The following is an 18,614-nucleotide window of genomic DNA, read 5'->3' as shown; positions in this document are numbered from 1 at the left end:
TCCTCGGTCCAGCTTCATATTCACTATGCAGTCATGTGAGTCATCAATCAAAGCTATTTCTAATATTGGTGCAATATTTAAGTAATTCATTAAGATGATGGAATGATTTGTGTTTTATGTCATTGTATTGATGTTATTTCTTCATTTTTTCCAAACAGATGGCAAATGCCCAACAAGAGCAAATTGAGCAACAGAAGGTCACACTTCAGCAGACTTTCCTCACAGAAAAGGACGTATTGCTGAAAAGAGAAAAGGCGGTGGAAGATGAGAAGAAGAAGTTAGAGAAACAGCTCCAGGATGAAATGAACAAAGCCAAAGCTCTGAAAGATGAACAAGAACGTCAGCGGAAGCTAATGGAAGAAGAGAAGAGGAAACTCCAGGCCATAATGGACGAAGCTGTCAAGAAGCAGAAGGACGCTGAAGCGGAGATGAAAAACAAGCAGAAGGAAATGGAAGTGCTTGAAAAGAAAAGGCTCGACCAAGAAAAGCTCCTGGGAGAAGAAAACAAAAAGCTCCGGGAGAAACTTCAGAATCTGGCAGTTGCCTCTAAACCGGTTGAATCCCAAACTAAGGATACAGAAGTCCAGACTGAGGAAGTCCCAGAGGACCAGTTAGTTGCCATGACCATGGTGGGAACAACGAAGAGTGTTTTCAATGGTTCTGTTGAAGTGGACGGAACAAAGAAAGATGGACAATCACCTTTATCATTTGAGGGAATAAGAGAGAAGGTTCCTGCCGAGAGGCTCCACGACATCGGGGTTTTAACCAAAAAGGAGTTCGACAAATTGAAAAAGGGCAAAGTTTCTGTGCAAGACCTGGAAAAGACCGATAAGGTCAAATCATGTCTCAAGGGTCAGAACTGTGTTGGAGGTGTCTTGACTCCATCCAAAGAGAAAATGAGTGTCTATCAGGCCATGACAGAGAACAGGATCACTCCCACCACTGCCACCATGCTGCTGGAGGCTCAGGCAGCTTCTGGTTACATCGTCGATCCAGTGAGAAATAAACTCCTCACTGTGGACGAGGCTGTTAAAGACGAGGTCATTGGACCTGAGTTCCATGACAGGATGCTCTCTGCAGAGAAAGCAGCCACTGGCTTCAAAGATCCATACACCGGAGCCAAAATCTCTCTCTTTGAGGCCATGAAAAAGGGACTTATCGAGAAGGAGCAGGCCACCAAATACCTAGATGTGCAGCTCGCGACTGGTGGCGTCATTGACCCGATCAATAGTCACAGGGTACCCCTCCAGACGGCCTACAAGCAAGGTCAGTTTGACGCAGACATGAATAAGAAACTGGCCGATCCCAGTGATGATAGCAAGTTATTCATCGACCCCAGCACTCAGGAGCAACTCACCTACAAACAGTTGCTGGACAGATGTACCAAAGATGCAGAGACAGGCCTGCTGATATTACCAGTAACCGACACAGCTGCTCAAAGTGAAAGATACACAGATGTGGAGGCCAAAGAGGTGCTCAGCAAGGCTCAGGTCGATGTGCTTTTCGGACGATTCAAGGGAAGAACTGTCACCATTTGGGAAGTCATCAACTCAGAATATTTCACTGAAGAGCAAAGGCGTCAACTGATTCGCCAGTACAGGACGGGCAAGATCACGGTGGAGAAGATTATTAAAATAGTCCTGACTGTTGTGGAAGACAAGGAGAAAAACAATGAAAATGTGTTTAATGGACTGAGGGCTCCAGTGTCTGCCAACGAATTGTTAGAGTCTAAGGTTATAAACAAAGACTTGTTCAACAAGTTGAGTAACGGCAAGATAACAGTTAAAGAGATCTCAGAGATGGACTCTGTAAAGAAAGCACTTCAGGGAACAGCGAGCATTGCCGGCGTGCTGAATGAACAAACCAAGGAGAAAATGCCTTTCTATCAAGCAATGAAGAAAGAGTTGCTGTCACCGGAAACTGCACTGAACCTCCTCGAAGCTCAAGCAGCGACAGGGTTTGTACTCGATCCCATCAAAAATGAGAGGCTCCCTGTAGATGAAGCTGTAAAATCTGGTCTTGTGGGTCCAGAGCTGCATGAACGACTTCTGTCTGCTGAGAGAGCTGTCAACGGCTACAAAGATCCATATACAGGAAAGAAGGTGTCTCTGTTTGAGGCGATGAACAAAGGCCTTATTAAGAAAGACCACGGCATGCGTCTGCTCGAAGCACAACTGTCAACCGGTGGAATTATTGACCCCGTTAAAAGCTATCGCATCTCACATGAGGTCGCCTGCAAGCGCGGGTATTTGGATGAGGAAACATCCAAGACCCTAAACAAGAGCACTGAGGAAACAAAGGTGTTCTATGATCCTAACTCACAAGAGGATGCGACCTACACACAGCTCATGAACAAATGTGTCACTGATAAAGAAACTGGACTCCCGTTGCTTTCCCTCTCAAAGAAGGCTGCTAGGCCAAAAGAAGACAAACAGATTACACAGGCTAAGGTAACTGAGGCTAAGATAACTGAGGCTAATATTCCAGAGGCTAAGATTACTGAGGCTAAAACAAAAGAGGCGCTTAATCTGTCAACAATGGAGCTGGAGTATGGACCTTTCAAAGGAAGAAAGGTCACCATTTGGGAGATCATACACTCTGAGTACATCACTGAGGAGCAAAGAATACAGCTTATTCGACAGTACAGAATGGGACAGGTGACAATTGAAAGGTTGATAACGATTGTTATGACGATGGTTGACGAAAAGGAGGACAAAACCAAGGAAGGCGTCTATTTTGAAGGCCTTAGGGCGCCGGTCACTGCCAGCTCATTACTGGATTCCAACATCATTGACAAGGCGACATTTGATCAACTCGAACAGGGTAAGAAGACGCCTAAAGCAGTCGGTGAAACTGACAAGGTCAGAAAGTACCTGCAGGGCACAGACCGCATTGATGGTGTCACTATGGAAGACTCAAACGAGAAGCTAAGCATTTATCAAGCAATGAAAAAGAACGCTTTACAACAAAACACTGGGCTTGCACTGCTAGAAGCCCAAGCTGGAACTGGTTTCATAACTGATCCAGTCAAGAATTTGAAATACTCTGTGGATGATGCTGTGAAGGCTGGAGTTGTCGGCCCAGAGCTTCATGAGAAACTTCTCTCAGCTGAAAAGGCAGTGACAGGGTACAAAGATCCATACACAGGCAACAAGATTTCTCTATTCCAAGCCATGAAGAAAGAACTTGTTCTAAGGGAGCATGCTATTCCTCTCCTGGAAGCTCAGATTACTACCGGAGGAATCATTGATCCAGTCAGCAGCCACCGTGTTCCCAGTGATGTGGCCATTCAGCGTGGCTACTTCAGTAAACAAATGGCCAAGTCCTTCAAGGAACCTTCAGGTGACATTAAAGGCTTCACCGATCCCAACACCAATGAAAGTGTCACTTACAAGCAGTTATTGGAGAAATGTGCAAGAGATCCCACCTCTGGGTTGTGCTACCTGCCTCTGTCTAAAGTCGAGGCCCCTGCTCCCGTCGAGAAATCCTATCAGTGCACAGAAGAGCAAGCTGAGACAGATCTAGCCAACACTCAAATCGAGATCCCTCACAAGAGCTTTGCAGGACAGAGTATGACCATTTGGGAAGTCATGAATTCAAATATGATTCCAGAGAAAGAGAGACAGCGCCTCCTGGAGCAGTATCGCTTGGGGCAAATCACAAAAGACAGAATGCTCGTCATCATCATTGAAATCATTGAACACAGAGAGACAATAAAGTCAGATCAGGGCATGTCCTGTGATGTCATCAGAAGAAGAGTTACTATTGAGGAGCTTTACAGCGCTCGCATTATTGACCTGCAAACCTACAACCTCCTCAAGCAAGAAAAGATGTCTATCCGTGAGATCATGGAGATGGAATCAGTCAAACAGTATCTCTTTGGCACTGGTTGTATTGCTGGTATTATGTCGGTCAGTCCACCAAAGATCAGCATCTACCAGGCCATGAAGAGTGGACACATTCCGCCCGAAGTCGCTTTGAATCTCCTTGAGGCCCAAGCAGCCACAGGGTTCATGATTGATCCAGTCAAGGATGAGCTTCTGACTGTTGATGAAGCTGTGCGTAAAGGTCTTGTGGGACCTGAACTCCATGACAAACTTCTCTCTGCTGAGAGAGCAGTCACTGGCTACAAGGATCCGTACACTGGAAAAGTGATTTCTCTCTTCCAAGCCATGAAAAAAGACCTGATTCCTGAGGATTATGCCCTGAGGCTTTTGGAGGCCCAGCATGCCACTGGTGGGTTCATGGATCCTGAATACTACTTCCACCTCCCCACAGACGTAGCTATGCAGCGTGGATACATCAACAAAGAGACACTTGACAGAATTTCTGAACCTACTGGGGATGTGCGTGGCTACACCGATCCAACAGCAGACGAGAAACAGTCCTATGCCCAGATGCTGAAAAGATGCAGAGTTGACAAAGGAACTGGTTTGAGGCTGCTCTCTCTGGCAGACAGGAAACTCCTCTTCAAGGGTCTTAGAAAGCAGATCACTGTGGATGAGCTGCTTCGCTCACAGATTATCAGCCAAAAGACGTACAACGAACTCACTGAAGGTATCATTACAGTGGAGGAAGTCAGCAGAGAAGTGAAGAAATACCTCGAGGGTACCAGTTGTATTGCTGGTGTGTACGTAGAATCTAGCAAAGATCGGCTGTCTATTTATCAAGCAATGAAGAAGAACATGATCAGACCAGGAACTGCCTTTGAGCTCCTTGAGGCTCAAGCCGCCACAGGATATGTAATTGATCCTATCAAGAACCTGAAACTTAATGTCACAGAGGCTGTGAAGATGGGTGTTGTTGGCCAAGAGTTTAAAGATAAACTGGTCTCCGCTGAACGAGCTGTCACAGGCTACAAGGACCCTTATTCTGGCAAAGTCATCTCTCTCTTCCAGGCAATGAAAAAGGGCCTCATTCTCAAAGACCATGGCGTCCGTCTGCTAGAGGCTCAGATCGCCACTGGTGGGATCATCGATCCCCAGGAGAGCCATCGTCTGCCGGTTGAATCGGCTTATGAGCGTGGCCTCTTCGATGAGGAAATGAATGAAATCCTCACCGACCCATCCGATGACACAAAGGGCTTCTTTGACCCCAACACTGAGGAAAATCTGACCTACCTCCAGCTGATGGAGAGATGTATGATAGACCCGGAAACAGGCCTGGCTCTTCTGCTGTTGAAGGAGAAGAAGCGCGAGAGGAAGACATCGTCCAAGTCTTCTGTTCGTAAACGTCGGGTCGTCATCGTTGATCCAGAGACCGGTAAAGAGATGTCTGTGTACGAGGCGTACCAGAAAGGACTTATCGACCACCAGACCTATCAAGAGCTATCAGATCAGGAGTGTGAGTGGGAGGAAGTCACCATCACCTCATCTGACGGAGTCGTGAAATCCATTATCACTGACAGGCGGTCTGGTCGGCAGTATGACATCGATGATGCAATCTCACGCGGCCTGATTGACAAGTCAGCTCTGGATCAATACAGAGCAGGAACTCTCTCCATCACAGAGTTTGCAGACATGTTGTCTGGGAACATGAGTGGCTCCAGATCACGTTCCTCCTCCTTTGGCTCCTCCTCTTCGTACCCCATGAGCCCAGTACCTGCCATAAAAACACCAGCCACTACATGGATCGATCCCACAGAGGAAACTGGCCCTGTAGCTGGAATCTTAGACACAGAAACACTGGAGAAGGTGTCCGTCACTGAGGCCATTCACAGAAACCTTGTGGACAACATAACAGGCCAGAGGTTGCTGGAAGCTCAGGCCTGCACAGGAGGCATCCTGGACCCAAGCACTGGAGAGAAATGTACTGTTGCAGATGCAATGAACAAAGGGCTTGTGGATAAGATCATGGTGGACCGCATCAGTCTGGCACAGAAGGCCTACAACGGGTTCGAGGATCCTAGAACAAAATCCAAAATGTCCGCAGCTCAAGCTCTGAAGAAAGGCTGGCTGTACTATGAGGCCGGGCAGCGCTTCCTGGAGGTCCAGTATCTTACTGGTGGATTAATTGAACCAGACGTCACCAGCAGAGTGTCCGTAGATGACGCAGTGAAGAAAGGAACCTTAGATGCACGCACTGCACAAAAGCTGCGAGACGTGAGTGCGTACTCCAAATACCTTACATGCCCTAAAACCAAGCTGAAGATCTCTTACAAGGACGCAATGGAAAGAAGCATGGTGGAGGAGGGGACCGGTCTCCGACTACTTGAAGCTTCCGCTCAGTCCAGCAAAGGCCTGTACAGCCCCTACAGCGTCAGTGGGTCCGGTTCCGCTAGTGGGTCCCGCTCTGGTTCAAGAACTGGATCCAGGTCGGGCTCCAGAAGAGGCAGCTTCGACGCCACAGGATCAAGTTTCACCACAACCACCTTCTCTTCCTCCTACACTTCCCCCAGTTACACTCGTCGATACTGATGAGGAAAGAATAAACCACAGTGCTCACAAGATGCCTAAATCAGTGGAATAGAGACTTCCTGTATTCTGCTCTGCATGTGGTTGTTACAATACTTAAAATATTTAATTTTTTTTTACAAGTGGCATAATTTGGATGTTTGTACATTTCACATTTACTTCTAGTTACGTTTATGCTACTTTATGAGACGTTGATTTTTCTGCAAGATTATGTAAAGGTGCATTATTATATCCAATATCTATCAGAAACATTTTTAACTGTATGTTTTTTGGTTTAATATCACATGCATACAATTTTCCACAAACATGAATTTAACGAACCAAATTAACTGCACACACAAACAGTTGTTTTTTTCCTCATGCATGTATTTCTGAATGGTAAAAATCTGGTTAAAGAAATATGAAATCCCCTCTGCAGAGCAGAATCAGGAGTCTCTCCCCAAGATGAATGACACCTAGTGTCTGCTTTATGAATGCCAAGCTTCAAGATCTTTTCTCTCCTGGGCCACGCTGTCACATTTACTCCACCAGTATCTGAACTCCAGTGCATTCCCAACGGGGTGTCGTCAAAACCTGCAGCTGCAGCAACATGCAAACCTTATGAAATGAACTCCCAAAGATAAAAACTCCTACAAATAGAAGGAATATTCAGCCTGATATGACCATTAACACCATCCTGGACTTAACCTCCAACCTCAAGACAAACACATGAAAGTCCCGGCCGTGTTGGACACTTACAACCGGTACGTAAAGACATGATTCACACACACACTGTTTGACTCTGTTTGTGTCTTTCGTCCTGAAGTCTAATGTCTGTGTTCCATGTGTCCTGGTCCAGGTTTCGTCCCCACAGCTCATCACGTCTCCAGCTCCTCTCAGAAGTCTTCCACAGACCCGAGGCTGTAATTCGGGCTGTGACCTTTACTGTAATCGACCACTTTATGCAACACTCCAGAGTAAAACTTGGTTTATTTTAACCGTGCAGCCATTTTGAACCTATAGCATCTACTCTTGAACTCATTTAAAGGCCTAACACCCATGCTTTGTAAGTGCCTGCAAAATACTGTTTAACACTGCACTGGGATGTGGAGTAGTGCAAGCTGGTTGGACTGGAAACTTGCATGACTGAAGGAGCAATGCTACTCATAAAGTATAATTACTGTGTTATCAGGTAAAGCTTTTGACAGTCCAGCTACAGTATGTCACAATCTGACTTTAAAAATACTAACAGTTTGTTTCAGTGTCTCGTCACACGGGGCTGTAATGTGTGGTTTGAATGTTCAGTAGCTGAGATTTGAATATTTTTCCTTCACAGACAGGTATTGTCTGTGCTGTATATTGATGATGATATAGAGGACTATTGCTGAAAGCCATGAGTTAACATTTCTTTGAGAAAGATCTACGAGCTCTGCCACCAGACCCAGTATTTGTATTTTCCACCCACACGTACTTGTTTTGAATTAAATTCTTCTTTGTAAAGCAGCACCTTTTGATCTATATCATTTTATTTTCATACTCTGTCGTGTATCTCTGCTTTGCATGATTTACTAACATTTACAAGGAGCTGAAAAAAAAAAGAAATAGTTGTATTCGTTTCAAGCACTTGTGTTATTGCTACGTTTCAAGAGGTCTGAAGGATGTATTTTAATCAGGGTCGTCGAGCCTTGTTAAAAAAATGGTGTATTTATAATAAAATGGTGACAAGGAATTTTATTGTAACACCCTACGCTATGTAAATAAAGATGGAAATTACAGGTTGTGTGTTTGTGTTCATTACAACTTTACACTCAACTTTGATAGTGTTGACATGTGTTTAATGTAGTTGAATGGGAAAGTGACCCTAATCTAGATGAGAGAGAGAGAGAGAGAGTGTGTGTGTATGTGTGTTGTAGTGGAAATATTTACTTTAATTTGTGTGTATGTGCTGTATAGTGACCACATAATACAAATAACCCATACATAATATTTATTGGTTGTGTTATTATATCAATTCTTTCTATCCTTTTTTCTCTATTCACTTTATTTATTACCTTATTCTATCCATTCTATCTTTTCTTTCTTTCTCTCTTTCATTCTGTCTGTCTGTTTCTCTCTTTCTTCCTGTTCACATTATTAATTACATTATTATTCTCTCCGTTCTGTGCATCCAGTCTCCTCAGCCACAGGTCAGCACCGCGTGATCTGATTGGATGATTGGTGTCTGCATGTTTATTCTATCAGCCAATGGCAATGTTTCTGTCAATTATCATCAGTTAATATCAGTTAATATCAGTTATTAGCAGCTACCATCACTTCTCTTCACTTCTCTTCACTTCTCCTCACTCCTCTTCACTTCTCTTCATCTCTCATCACCTCATCACTTCTCGGACTGATGTCTTCATCCAAACCTGACCTCCGGGAGCGCAAATGTCTCCGCTGCCTCTTCCACGGCATCACGGTCTCGCAGAGGAACCACAAGAGGACCTGCCCGTTTCTCCGGTGCGACTGCTGTAGGTGTGTCCAGCTGAGGACAGAGGTCAGGGTCCCCCAGCCGAGGAGACCCCGGGACCAGGAGCACCGACCCGGGGCCCCCAGCTCCGCGAGCCCGCCCGGAGAGGCGCCTCCCTCGGCTACATCCCCCGGACCCGCCGCTGAAGAGCCCCTGGACTTCAGCTACAGACCCCCCGGGGGAGAGGGGCCTGTGGGCCGGGTGGAGAGGAGCGAGGAGCCGGGCCTCGATCCCACCGAAGCTTTCAGTGAGTTATCATGATTAATAAAGTTTTATAAAGACATTTAAATTACAGATTCACACTTTTAATCTGTGTGTTTAGAGCCACGCAGGAGACCGTTAGGAAAATAAACGGCTGACAGGTCACGAGACGATCTGATGTCATGTCACGGTTTTATCATTGTTAATGTTAATTATCAGATATGTTATTAACGAGTAAAAATATTAAAACCATATTGGAGACCAGAAGTTAATGTAGTTTTACTGAGTTTGTCCTGAAGAGACAAACATGTGTTTTCTGGTCTTTTATTTTCATGTCTTGTCTCGTATTTGTGATATTTATATTTGTGTTTTTACATTTAAATGATTACTTATTTAACGTCCAATCATACACGCAGCTCATATTGTTTCCATTCTCCTTTCAGATGCTCTGTCCTTTAACGAAGTGTTGGAGACTACACCTCCGACGTTCTTCCCCCTCCCAGTCCTGATGCCAGTTTATTACCCAGAGTCCTTTGCTCCGTATCCACCCTTTATGTGCACCATCCCGTGGGTGACCCCTGTGCCCTTCTTCGACCCTGCCCCCCCTGCACCATACCCCATGCTCCCACCTGCAGCAGAGGCCGCACTTCCGGCTGTGAGTGGCTTCTTCTTCTTCACTCGGTACAGATTGAATTTAGAACATTATTCATGTCGTGCGATATAATCATTCTCGTTTCTTTTTCATGTGTCAGTACTGGAGACGGTACCTGCTTGACCCTGCACCTCCTGCACCTCCTCCACCTCGAATGAACCCCTTCCATTTACCACCTCTAGTGAACTACGTCTGTCCTCCACGTCTAATGCACCCCCACCCTTCTCCACCTCCTGAGGCCCTGCAGCCTGTTTCTCCTGAGGACCCTGAGCTGGACATGCTGGAGGTGGATTATAGAGTCGGACGGATCCCAGAGGACCAGGAGAGTTGAGGTGTTCACAGACCTGCACGTTCTGCAGATCGTTCCCATCAGGGTTCTGCACTGGTTCACGTTGATGTGCTGATAAAGGTTCAAGACTTTGTTTGACGAAATTAGCAGAATTTATTAAATTATTTTGTATTTACATTTTCAGAAATTCTAATAAAAGCGGTTCGCTTCAGACTTGTCTCTTGTTTAGTTATTTTCTGAAATTTAATGTGAAGAGAGATTTTGGTAGATCGATTGTAAATGAGCTGTGTAGTGTAGTTTTGTATATTTGGGGAAATGTGTTAATTTATAAAGAAAAATAACTACTTAACTATTACATTTATTTCATTACCAACACCACCATGACTCTTAGGTCTTTTAACATAAGCCTGTAACAATCACGATCACCAGCTACTATCATTTTATTCTGTCGTATTAATCTGAAAAATAATTGACCAAAGAAATGAGGAGCCGAAGTTTTAAGTCGCAGAAAACATTAAAATAGTTATTAAATATAGAACAGTTATTGATTATCTATTTAATTTTTTTGCAAACACATCTTAAGTCTTTTAACATTAACCTGTAACAATCACAATCACCAGCTACTATCATTTTGTTCTGTCATGTTAATCTGAAAAATATTTGACCAAAGAAATGAGGAGCAGAAGTTTAAAGTGGCAGAAAACATCAAAATTGTTATGAAAGCAAAAGTAGAGTAAATGTACTTCGTTACTTTCAACCAGTGGTTAGTGCAGAAATGTGCATTTTGCACTATTGTCCACCAGGGAGCGCAAATGCATCCCTCCCCCCAACATGTATCTGAAGTAATAACTCATGACTGATCTCTGCTCTGCAAACATCAAGAGAGAGATAAAATAGTAGATGAGTAATAAGTTTATTTTATAATTGTCTCACACATTAATATTTTATTCTTTGCAGTTTTACAGATGTTTTCAAATCCAGCCTCGTGGTTCTGATTACCATGAATCTGTGAAGTTCCTCCTCTGAGGTACTTGTGATCTCATGTTATATGATAATTGGCCTGAGGGAGGATTCTGGATCTGTGGCACAAAGTCAGACACATGTTCATTATCACAGGTTTGGTTCTGGATGCACAACAAACCTAAATGTAAATGAGGTGAGTTTATCCCACAGTACATCCCACTGCCCCTGTGCTGGTTTACTGCTGGTTACTGGTATTTATTGTGACAGTGTTGGACCTTTATCCAGAATTCCAGGAGGAGGCGTTCAGGGCCTCTCCCCTGGTTCTTCACCTGGCTGCTGGGACTTTCATCACAATGATTCATGTCAACATCAGCAGCTTCAGGCGGTTCAGTCAGTGCAGTTGCAGAGAAATGAGGACTGTGTATGCTGTGTTTGATTTATTACAGTTTTAATCATGTAACATTAAGAGAAACACAACAAAATCTATAAAACTTAATTTCAAGAAAAAGCTTATATTACAGTAAAAAGTTTAAACATAAATTACATTATTTTCAAAATAGTTTTTTTCACGTAAAATGAACGTGTTTATGTGCCCAAATATAAACTCTGATACCAATATATATATCACATATCTTAGCTTATCTATTATATCTTTATTTTTCATGACTGTGAATCTTATATGAAGTTGTATAATATTAGAATTCAATTTTCAAAATAAAAGGCAGGAACCACCAGATCATAAAATAAATTAATATCTGAGTCTGTAGATACAAATTGATAAAGTACCTTCAACAAGTTAGTGAGAAGAAGATGAACTGAATGATTTTTTAAGACCATCCACACTTTTCCTTTTTGCACCTCGATCAACACAGAGCAGGTGCGTCAGGTTCAATTCAGCTCTCAATTCAGATTTCATTATAAAACGAGGCAACAGGTTCAGATCTGAGCAGATTTGATCCAAACTGTGTTCAGAGCGAAGTACAAAGACAACAACTCCCATCTGTCAACACAAAGCAAACATTACACACACCAGCTCAACACATGGTGCTGCAGAACAAATCCTCCCGTTGAGGCAGAGGAATGAAACATGGAACCCAGCCTCACCTGCCCCCTGACCTGAAACTATTTCATAACTTCAAACATCTGTAATCTGTAACAGCGTGAACGCAGCTCAGAGAAACTGTTTTTTCATTTCACCAGCAACTGAATCCACTGGGATACGCTGGAAACTGAGAGAAAGTCTCCACTGTTCCACCTCGCCTGAGGTTGCCCAGATCCGTGCGCTGTAGCCAAGTTAAGAAAGGTCAAACTAAGCCAACCAAGGTCGCAGCTTCATGGAAACTGAGTGAAGAGCAGCAACAATCTGCTCAACTAACACATAATGGAAGGTTTAATCTCAAGCTGTTGAACCACACAACTCGGGTAAAGATGAACAGGCCACTGCTAGATTCTCAGTTCCTCTGCTTTGACTTAACAGGTGATCAAACAGACACTGGAATGAAATTAAAGATTCTTTACTGTCACATGCACAGTTCAATTAAAATCTCACACTGCTCGTCCTCCAGTGGCGACAGGAATAAGGATTAATCATGAGAACAGAGGTTGAACACAGGTCTTGCTTCTGTACGAGTGTTTTGTGCAAAGAGCAGCAGCAGAGGAATCATAAAGTGAACAACACTGCACAGCTCATCGCTGCAGATTTAAGACCAAACTGTGATCTTTGAAATTGTTCCAGAGCTGTGTTAACATACATGAATCATATCTGCACGGCAGCCGTATAATCTCTTATCTGATCTTGTGCTGCTTTTAATTGCAATGAACAGAGAGACTCTGTAAGACCCGGAAAACAGTTCAAAACAGATTATTCACCTGTATGAATCACTCCAGACAGTTTTATTTGTCACCTGCGTGTTGGTGACAGATTGAGAGAAGCAGCCGTTTGTAGTTTGATACTCGTTCTCCTCGCACGCTCGCTCGCTCGCTGCTCATTACACATGTCAGCTCCTCTGGCATGTGTAATGAGCAGCGAGCAAACAGGTCAGTGCCAGTGGAGAAAAGCTGCCAGGATATTTGTACACTTAAAGGCTGGGTGTGTCTGAGATAACAGCGGCTGATGAAACCTGTCTAGTGCGGCTTTGGAATGCAGAACACGGAACGGAGTGTTATCTGAGAGCGACTCGGCAGGATTAAGGAGATGATCGTTTCAACAGATAACGAGTTTTTATAAGAATTACGAACATGACATTTCTTCATTCAAAGCTAAAAATGATCTGAAGCAACCAATTATCTCTTAATCCAAGTTAGTGGCGTGTGCTTGAGTGGGTTTAACTTGCAGTTTTAATCAGATTAATGTTTTAAAGTTGTAAAGTCAGTGGTTTATGATCTGGTTCCTTCTTCTTTAACAGGCGAGTTTCAGATTAGATATGAGGTTTATGATTAAAGAAAAGAGGGCGATAGGATGTTATGGGACAAATTCTGATTTGTGACTCCGGGCTTCACAATTCAAATTTGATGAATTGATTGAATGGAAACACATTATCGCACAAAATCTATTTTTAGGACGCTTCCAAAGAAGAGTGAACAGATGCTAATGAAGCGCGGCAGGCCGGGGCCGGGTGTGGTGCCAACAGGAACCGACAAATCCGAAAATCTATTCAAAAAAACATTCCTGGTCCGGTGCAGCCGCTGCCGGAGGACCGAGGGAAGTCCTGAGCAATATCCTGCAGGGCTTTCAACAATGTGGAGATTTCAACAAGGGTCGGACGGAGTAAACTGAAGTGAAAAGAGCGATTTGATGTTTAGCAGAAGGGAGTTCTTTTAAAAGGAGTAATGGATCTAGACCGTGTCCTCTGAAGGATTCAGTTATTGATTCAGACACTGACAGGACAGGGGGACGACAGGGGCCAATCAGATTCCAGCTGGGGCCGGGGCCCCCCAGGCCCTGCCCTCTTTATCCGCTCCTGTTTAAAACTGAATAAACACATACAGATTTTTGGAGTTTTTTTAAAAAAAATTTTAAACATATATTTATTGGTTTTATATAGTTTTATACATTTACATCAATTTACATACATACAAGAACCTTCCCCAACCTGAACATATGGCAGCATAAATGGAAATAAATAATACAAAAGTCACAGAAATTGCTAAGATGTGATTACAACATAAATTCAAGTACAAAAACTTACAATGAAAATACTAATTTAGTTTAAACTAAATTAAAACAAAATTAAATATATATATAAGTAAAATAAAATACAGTCACTAACAATAAACATAGCACAGCACACATTCCTCACACCAGATTAGTCACTTCACATTTCCAATGCCTCTTCAATGTCACCATTCTTAACAAAGTCCAAAAACATCTCCCAGATACTGTGAAATTGAGAAGCTTTCTTCCTAACTATATATGTTAACTTCTCCAGAGCTTTAACCAGTGGCCTAGAGAGGGGCAACGAACATTCCCTCACGTCAGAGCTATTGAGCGCCTGGCCTGTAGAAGACACAGGTCAACCATTTTTCTTTATCTATTAGACAGAGAACAATTGTCTGGACAGGATTTTTGGAGATTTGATCATTTTGCCGATGGAGAAATGTTTCTTTTACCTGTTCAGACCTTAAAAGGCAGATTTGAATATGCAAAAACTTTTTCTCTCCTTCAGTTTAATTTCTTCGAGCTCCGGCACCTCAGCCCGATTCTGAACAAGTCTTTTCCTTATTCCGCAGGAATATTCCACTCGTAAAATAAACGTTTTTTAATTGCTGTGATATTCTTACTCACAGCTCTTTCTCTCAGGATGAAACTTGAGAGTGACGCCTGTCTCAAACATGCCCAGTTCCAAATAGAGCGGAAAGTTACGAAATAGGTTAGTGCAGAACACCCCTACACCCCCAGTAGAATTGGTGTTAACAGGAACACAAAAGTGACACACGTTCCTAACAGAGGTATCACTGACGGAGGCAGTTGCACAAACCTGTTCAGAATCATTAAACTCAATTATTATCTATAAACCATCAGCATGAAGCGATGTCCTGTGATATCTTGCCTCAGGGAGATAATCACTTTTCCTTTGAATGAAAAGTGATCTGATCTATTCACCGATTGGACGCCTCAGCACTTTAATGTTCTGCTCGGTCATTATCAACCTTTATTTCTTGGCCACAGTGTGAACCGGGGGGGAGGGGGGGGGGTTAATGTTTGTCTAGCAGCAGAAGCCTGGGATGTGTTTGATGTGAGGATTATGAAGGAGAAATGATTAACAGATTAATAACTTCACTCCTCACTTGTTTTAAAAACACAGACACCATATGGAGCCGCTCTCTGTCAATACTTTATATTTGCATATTAAGGAATCATTCTATAGGGTAAAGAACAATTTGTATGATATCGCTACAGGAGGATTCCCCCCCCGCCTGTCACCTGCCTCGTGGTATTTGTCTCTTCACACCAGCCGCCTCGTTCCGCCCTGCTGGACGCTGGGTGTGGCGGGCGCCAGCTTTCCGAAGAAAGGAGGATTGTGCAGTAATAGGGAAGAGGAGAGAGATAATCACACATGTTGACACATCAGTACGATTCATTTCATATTCGTGTCAATAGATAATTTTAATTGAATCATTTGACCTTTACGTGGGAACAGAATACGCATCAGTTCCTGTTGGAAACTGTTTAAATGTAACTCAACACGTTTATTAATTATTTAAGTTGAGTTTTGCTGCTTCGTGCTTTGTTTGTTTCTGACTGTATTCAACACTCGAGTCCCATTTTCCATGTATTTGTACTTTACTTCAATAGATTTACTTTTAAATACTTTTCACTTTAACTGCGCCAAAGAAAATATCTGTACTTTCTGCTCCGCTACTTTTCTATAAGGTGTTTATTCAACGATTTCACTTTCAATCTCAATCTCAATCTCAGTCTGGCACTGTGAGCTCTGAAGAATGTATCAGTTAGACTCCAAATCACGCACAGGTGTGGTTCTACTTGTACTAATCAATCTAGCATACCAAGTTGAAAGTATTCATTTTTAAATGATCAGATTACCTCCTCCACCTCTGCCAGTGCCACAAAGCATTGTCTACTATTTATTATTTATTTTTTTAACAGTGTTTGTTTAATACAGAATCAGGTGTGGTTCAGAGAAAACTTCAAAATCCCAGAGAATCAAAGTTTATCTGTGGTATAAATCTGTGGTGTTAGATTCCCTGTGATGGTGTTGCCTCACCAGTGTGAGACAGTAGATACTGAACCGTCAGTTTCAGTGACTCACACATCAATTGTCATCTGAGTAAACCACAGATGTGACATCAATTCACCATAACGTAAACTGAGCATGAGGTCATCGCTCGCTCTCAACGACAAACCCTCAAAAATTAGACAAAACAAAGCTGTGTTAATCCACCGATTTCACTTAAATCAAAGTCTGAATCAGGACTCACACCGCGACCTCTGAGGAATGTGTCCGTTTGAATGTCACGCAGGAATGAGTTTCTACATGACCTTCCAGATAACCCTCCAAATCCTCCTTTCTTCGCCGGCGCCACACCCAGTTTCAACCAGAGGGGACAAGATGGTGTGAAGTGAAAAATTATTGGCTAAATCAAACTTTAGCCAAAGAATGTGCTGACATTTGATTTCAAGGTGTGGAAGTGAATCACGGCGCATTTGATTGACACTTGATCTTTTTTATTATCTGTTATTATCTCTGGGAGGAGTTTCACCCATTGTGAGAACTCCTGGTTTCCTATCTATTACATTGTTTTGTGTAATTCTTACCATGAAAAGTGCCTAGAGATAGAAATGATGACACCAGTCCAAAGTGCTGGCACACCGAAGGCTGCGTGTTCCATCCCGCTCAAACCTCCGCCTGGTCTTTTTGTATTATTATTTCTTTAGACATTTTTAGAAAAGGTTAGAAAATAGCCTTTAATCCCAGTTGAGTGGAAAAATCTACCTCATGATCTGGATCTGCACCAAAACTGAAAAAACAACAACACCACATCCTTGCCGGGGCTCACGTCCTGTGTAGGGAGCGGCTCTGGATCGGGGGTGAAGTCTGGGACAGGTTCAAATCCTCGTGTTCTCTTCCTCTTAATGTCCTCGGCTCCTCCTGCAGCTCGGACAGAGACAGGGAGTTCTTTCTTTTACATTTTCACTGTATAATTCATTGATTTTAATAAAATAAGATCGAGCAGACTGATGCTTACGAGTGTGTAAACGTTGGATAACAGAAATGGATGTAGTGGATTTAAATGTACAGGGTTGAAAATCTGCAGGTGAGGTCAGGCCTCCACTGAGGGACTTTCCAGTTTATCCAGTTGTTATTGAAATTTAAGAAGCTCAGTTCCAGTGAATGACTTTGATACACACACTATACAGAACATTAAGAGTTTCTCAGTCACCTGCTGAAACTCTCAGGTTCACAAACTGTTTCCACCGACTCGTTAGTCACTAACAACATTGTCATTAAATCCTGAGTAACGTCTCCTCAGCCGGTAACAGCTGCTCTCTGTACCCAGTCACCTCTTCTTGTGACGCAGTGGATTTTTATTTTATATAAAAGCTGTGTGTGGGATGCCAGCCGCCCCCCCTCCCCGACCTGAGCCAGCAACCTCTGGTATTCTCTGTTGAGAACCTGCCAGACCTGAGGGTAGGTTGACACACACAGAGACAAAGGGAGGCAGCCGGCTCCTCTTGTCTCCAACTGGCTGCTTAGATAAGTGTGATGAGAGTTTTCACGCACTAGTTGCTCTCATTCACGTTGTTTACGCCAAACAGGGGCGACGAGTTAAAGGGAAATGACGAGGAGGCCCCCCCCCCCCCGACACATGAGGGATCTTTGGGGCTTTTTGGAAATGATGTGATTCGTGTGCTGTGACCTTTGTGTGGGAGAAACTTCACATTCAACCTGACAAACTCCTTTTTGGGCTCATGCACTCATTTGGAAGATAAAGTGCGGCTGCTGGGAAAAGCTTCAAACAGACATCTCATCTGATCTAACACATATTTCACATTCATGTTTCATATCCAATTCATGAAATATTTGAAAAGAGCCTTCTTTTCTTTCCAGGCTTCAGCAATTTCAGAAACTTTGGAGGGAATTGAAAATGTATATTTCCCCCAAAACGACCTTTACTTGTTTAATTTTGCTTATTTGATCATTTTATTCATTTTGTTATTACAAGTGTTATTGCTTTCTTATGGTTTCAGGGGGGTGCGGCTGTCTTTACAAAACGAATCATCATTAAGACACACAAAAGGTTTCATGTTTGAGCAGAAAAATCTTTAAGCTTCGACCTTTGTGTTAATGTTTAGTGGCATTTTATGGAATGTCTTCACCTTTAGCACAGTCGCTCGGCCCTTATTGTCCAGCAGCACAATAGAGTTTATCTGAGGGAGTCTGGAGGAATTTCTGGCATCTGTGCAGCGCCTGGTCCGTCCCAGGGAGAGGAAAGGAGGCTGCTCCTCTGGAGGGGAGGGACTCCACAGCTGGACTTACTGTATATCTGACAAGTGACTGCCTCTGAGGTGGAGAGAGCACTTCACTTCAAGATCTCACTCACTGCAGCCGAGTCAGACTGCCACCCCCCCCCCCCCCGTGACGAGCT

General features: G+C 43.3%; 1 protein-coding gene across 1 annotated transcript in view; it reads left to right on the top strand.

Moving 5' to 3' along the window:
- pleca (plectin a) overlaps positions 1-8,167 on the top strand; it is a 39,648-nt gene extending 31,481 nt beyond the window's left edge. Inside the window, exons 33-34 of the mRNA XM_061093022.1 lie at positions 159-7,156; positions 7,252-8,167. Coding sequence (XP_060949005.1) covers positions 159-6,416 — 6,258 coding nt within the window. The 3' untranslated portion in view covers positions 6,417-7,156; positions 7,252-8,167. The remainder of the gene's footprint in view (positions 1-158; positions 7,157-7,251) is intronic.
- The last annotated feature ends 10,447 nt before the right edge of the window (positions 8,168-18,614 follow it).

Source organism: Limanda limanda, chromosome 19 (assembly GCF_963576545.1).
Source record: "Limanda limanda chromosome 19, fLimLim1.1, whole genome shotgun sequence".
In the NCBI taxonomy this organism is placed as follows: domain Eukaryota; kingdom Metazoa; phylum Chordata; class Actinopteri; order Pleuronectiformes; family Pleuronectidae; genus Limanda; species Limanda limanda.
This window is presented reverse-complemented; position numbering and strand designations above follow the sequence as displayed.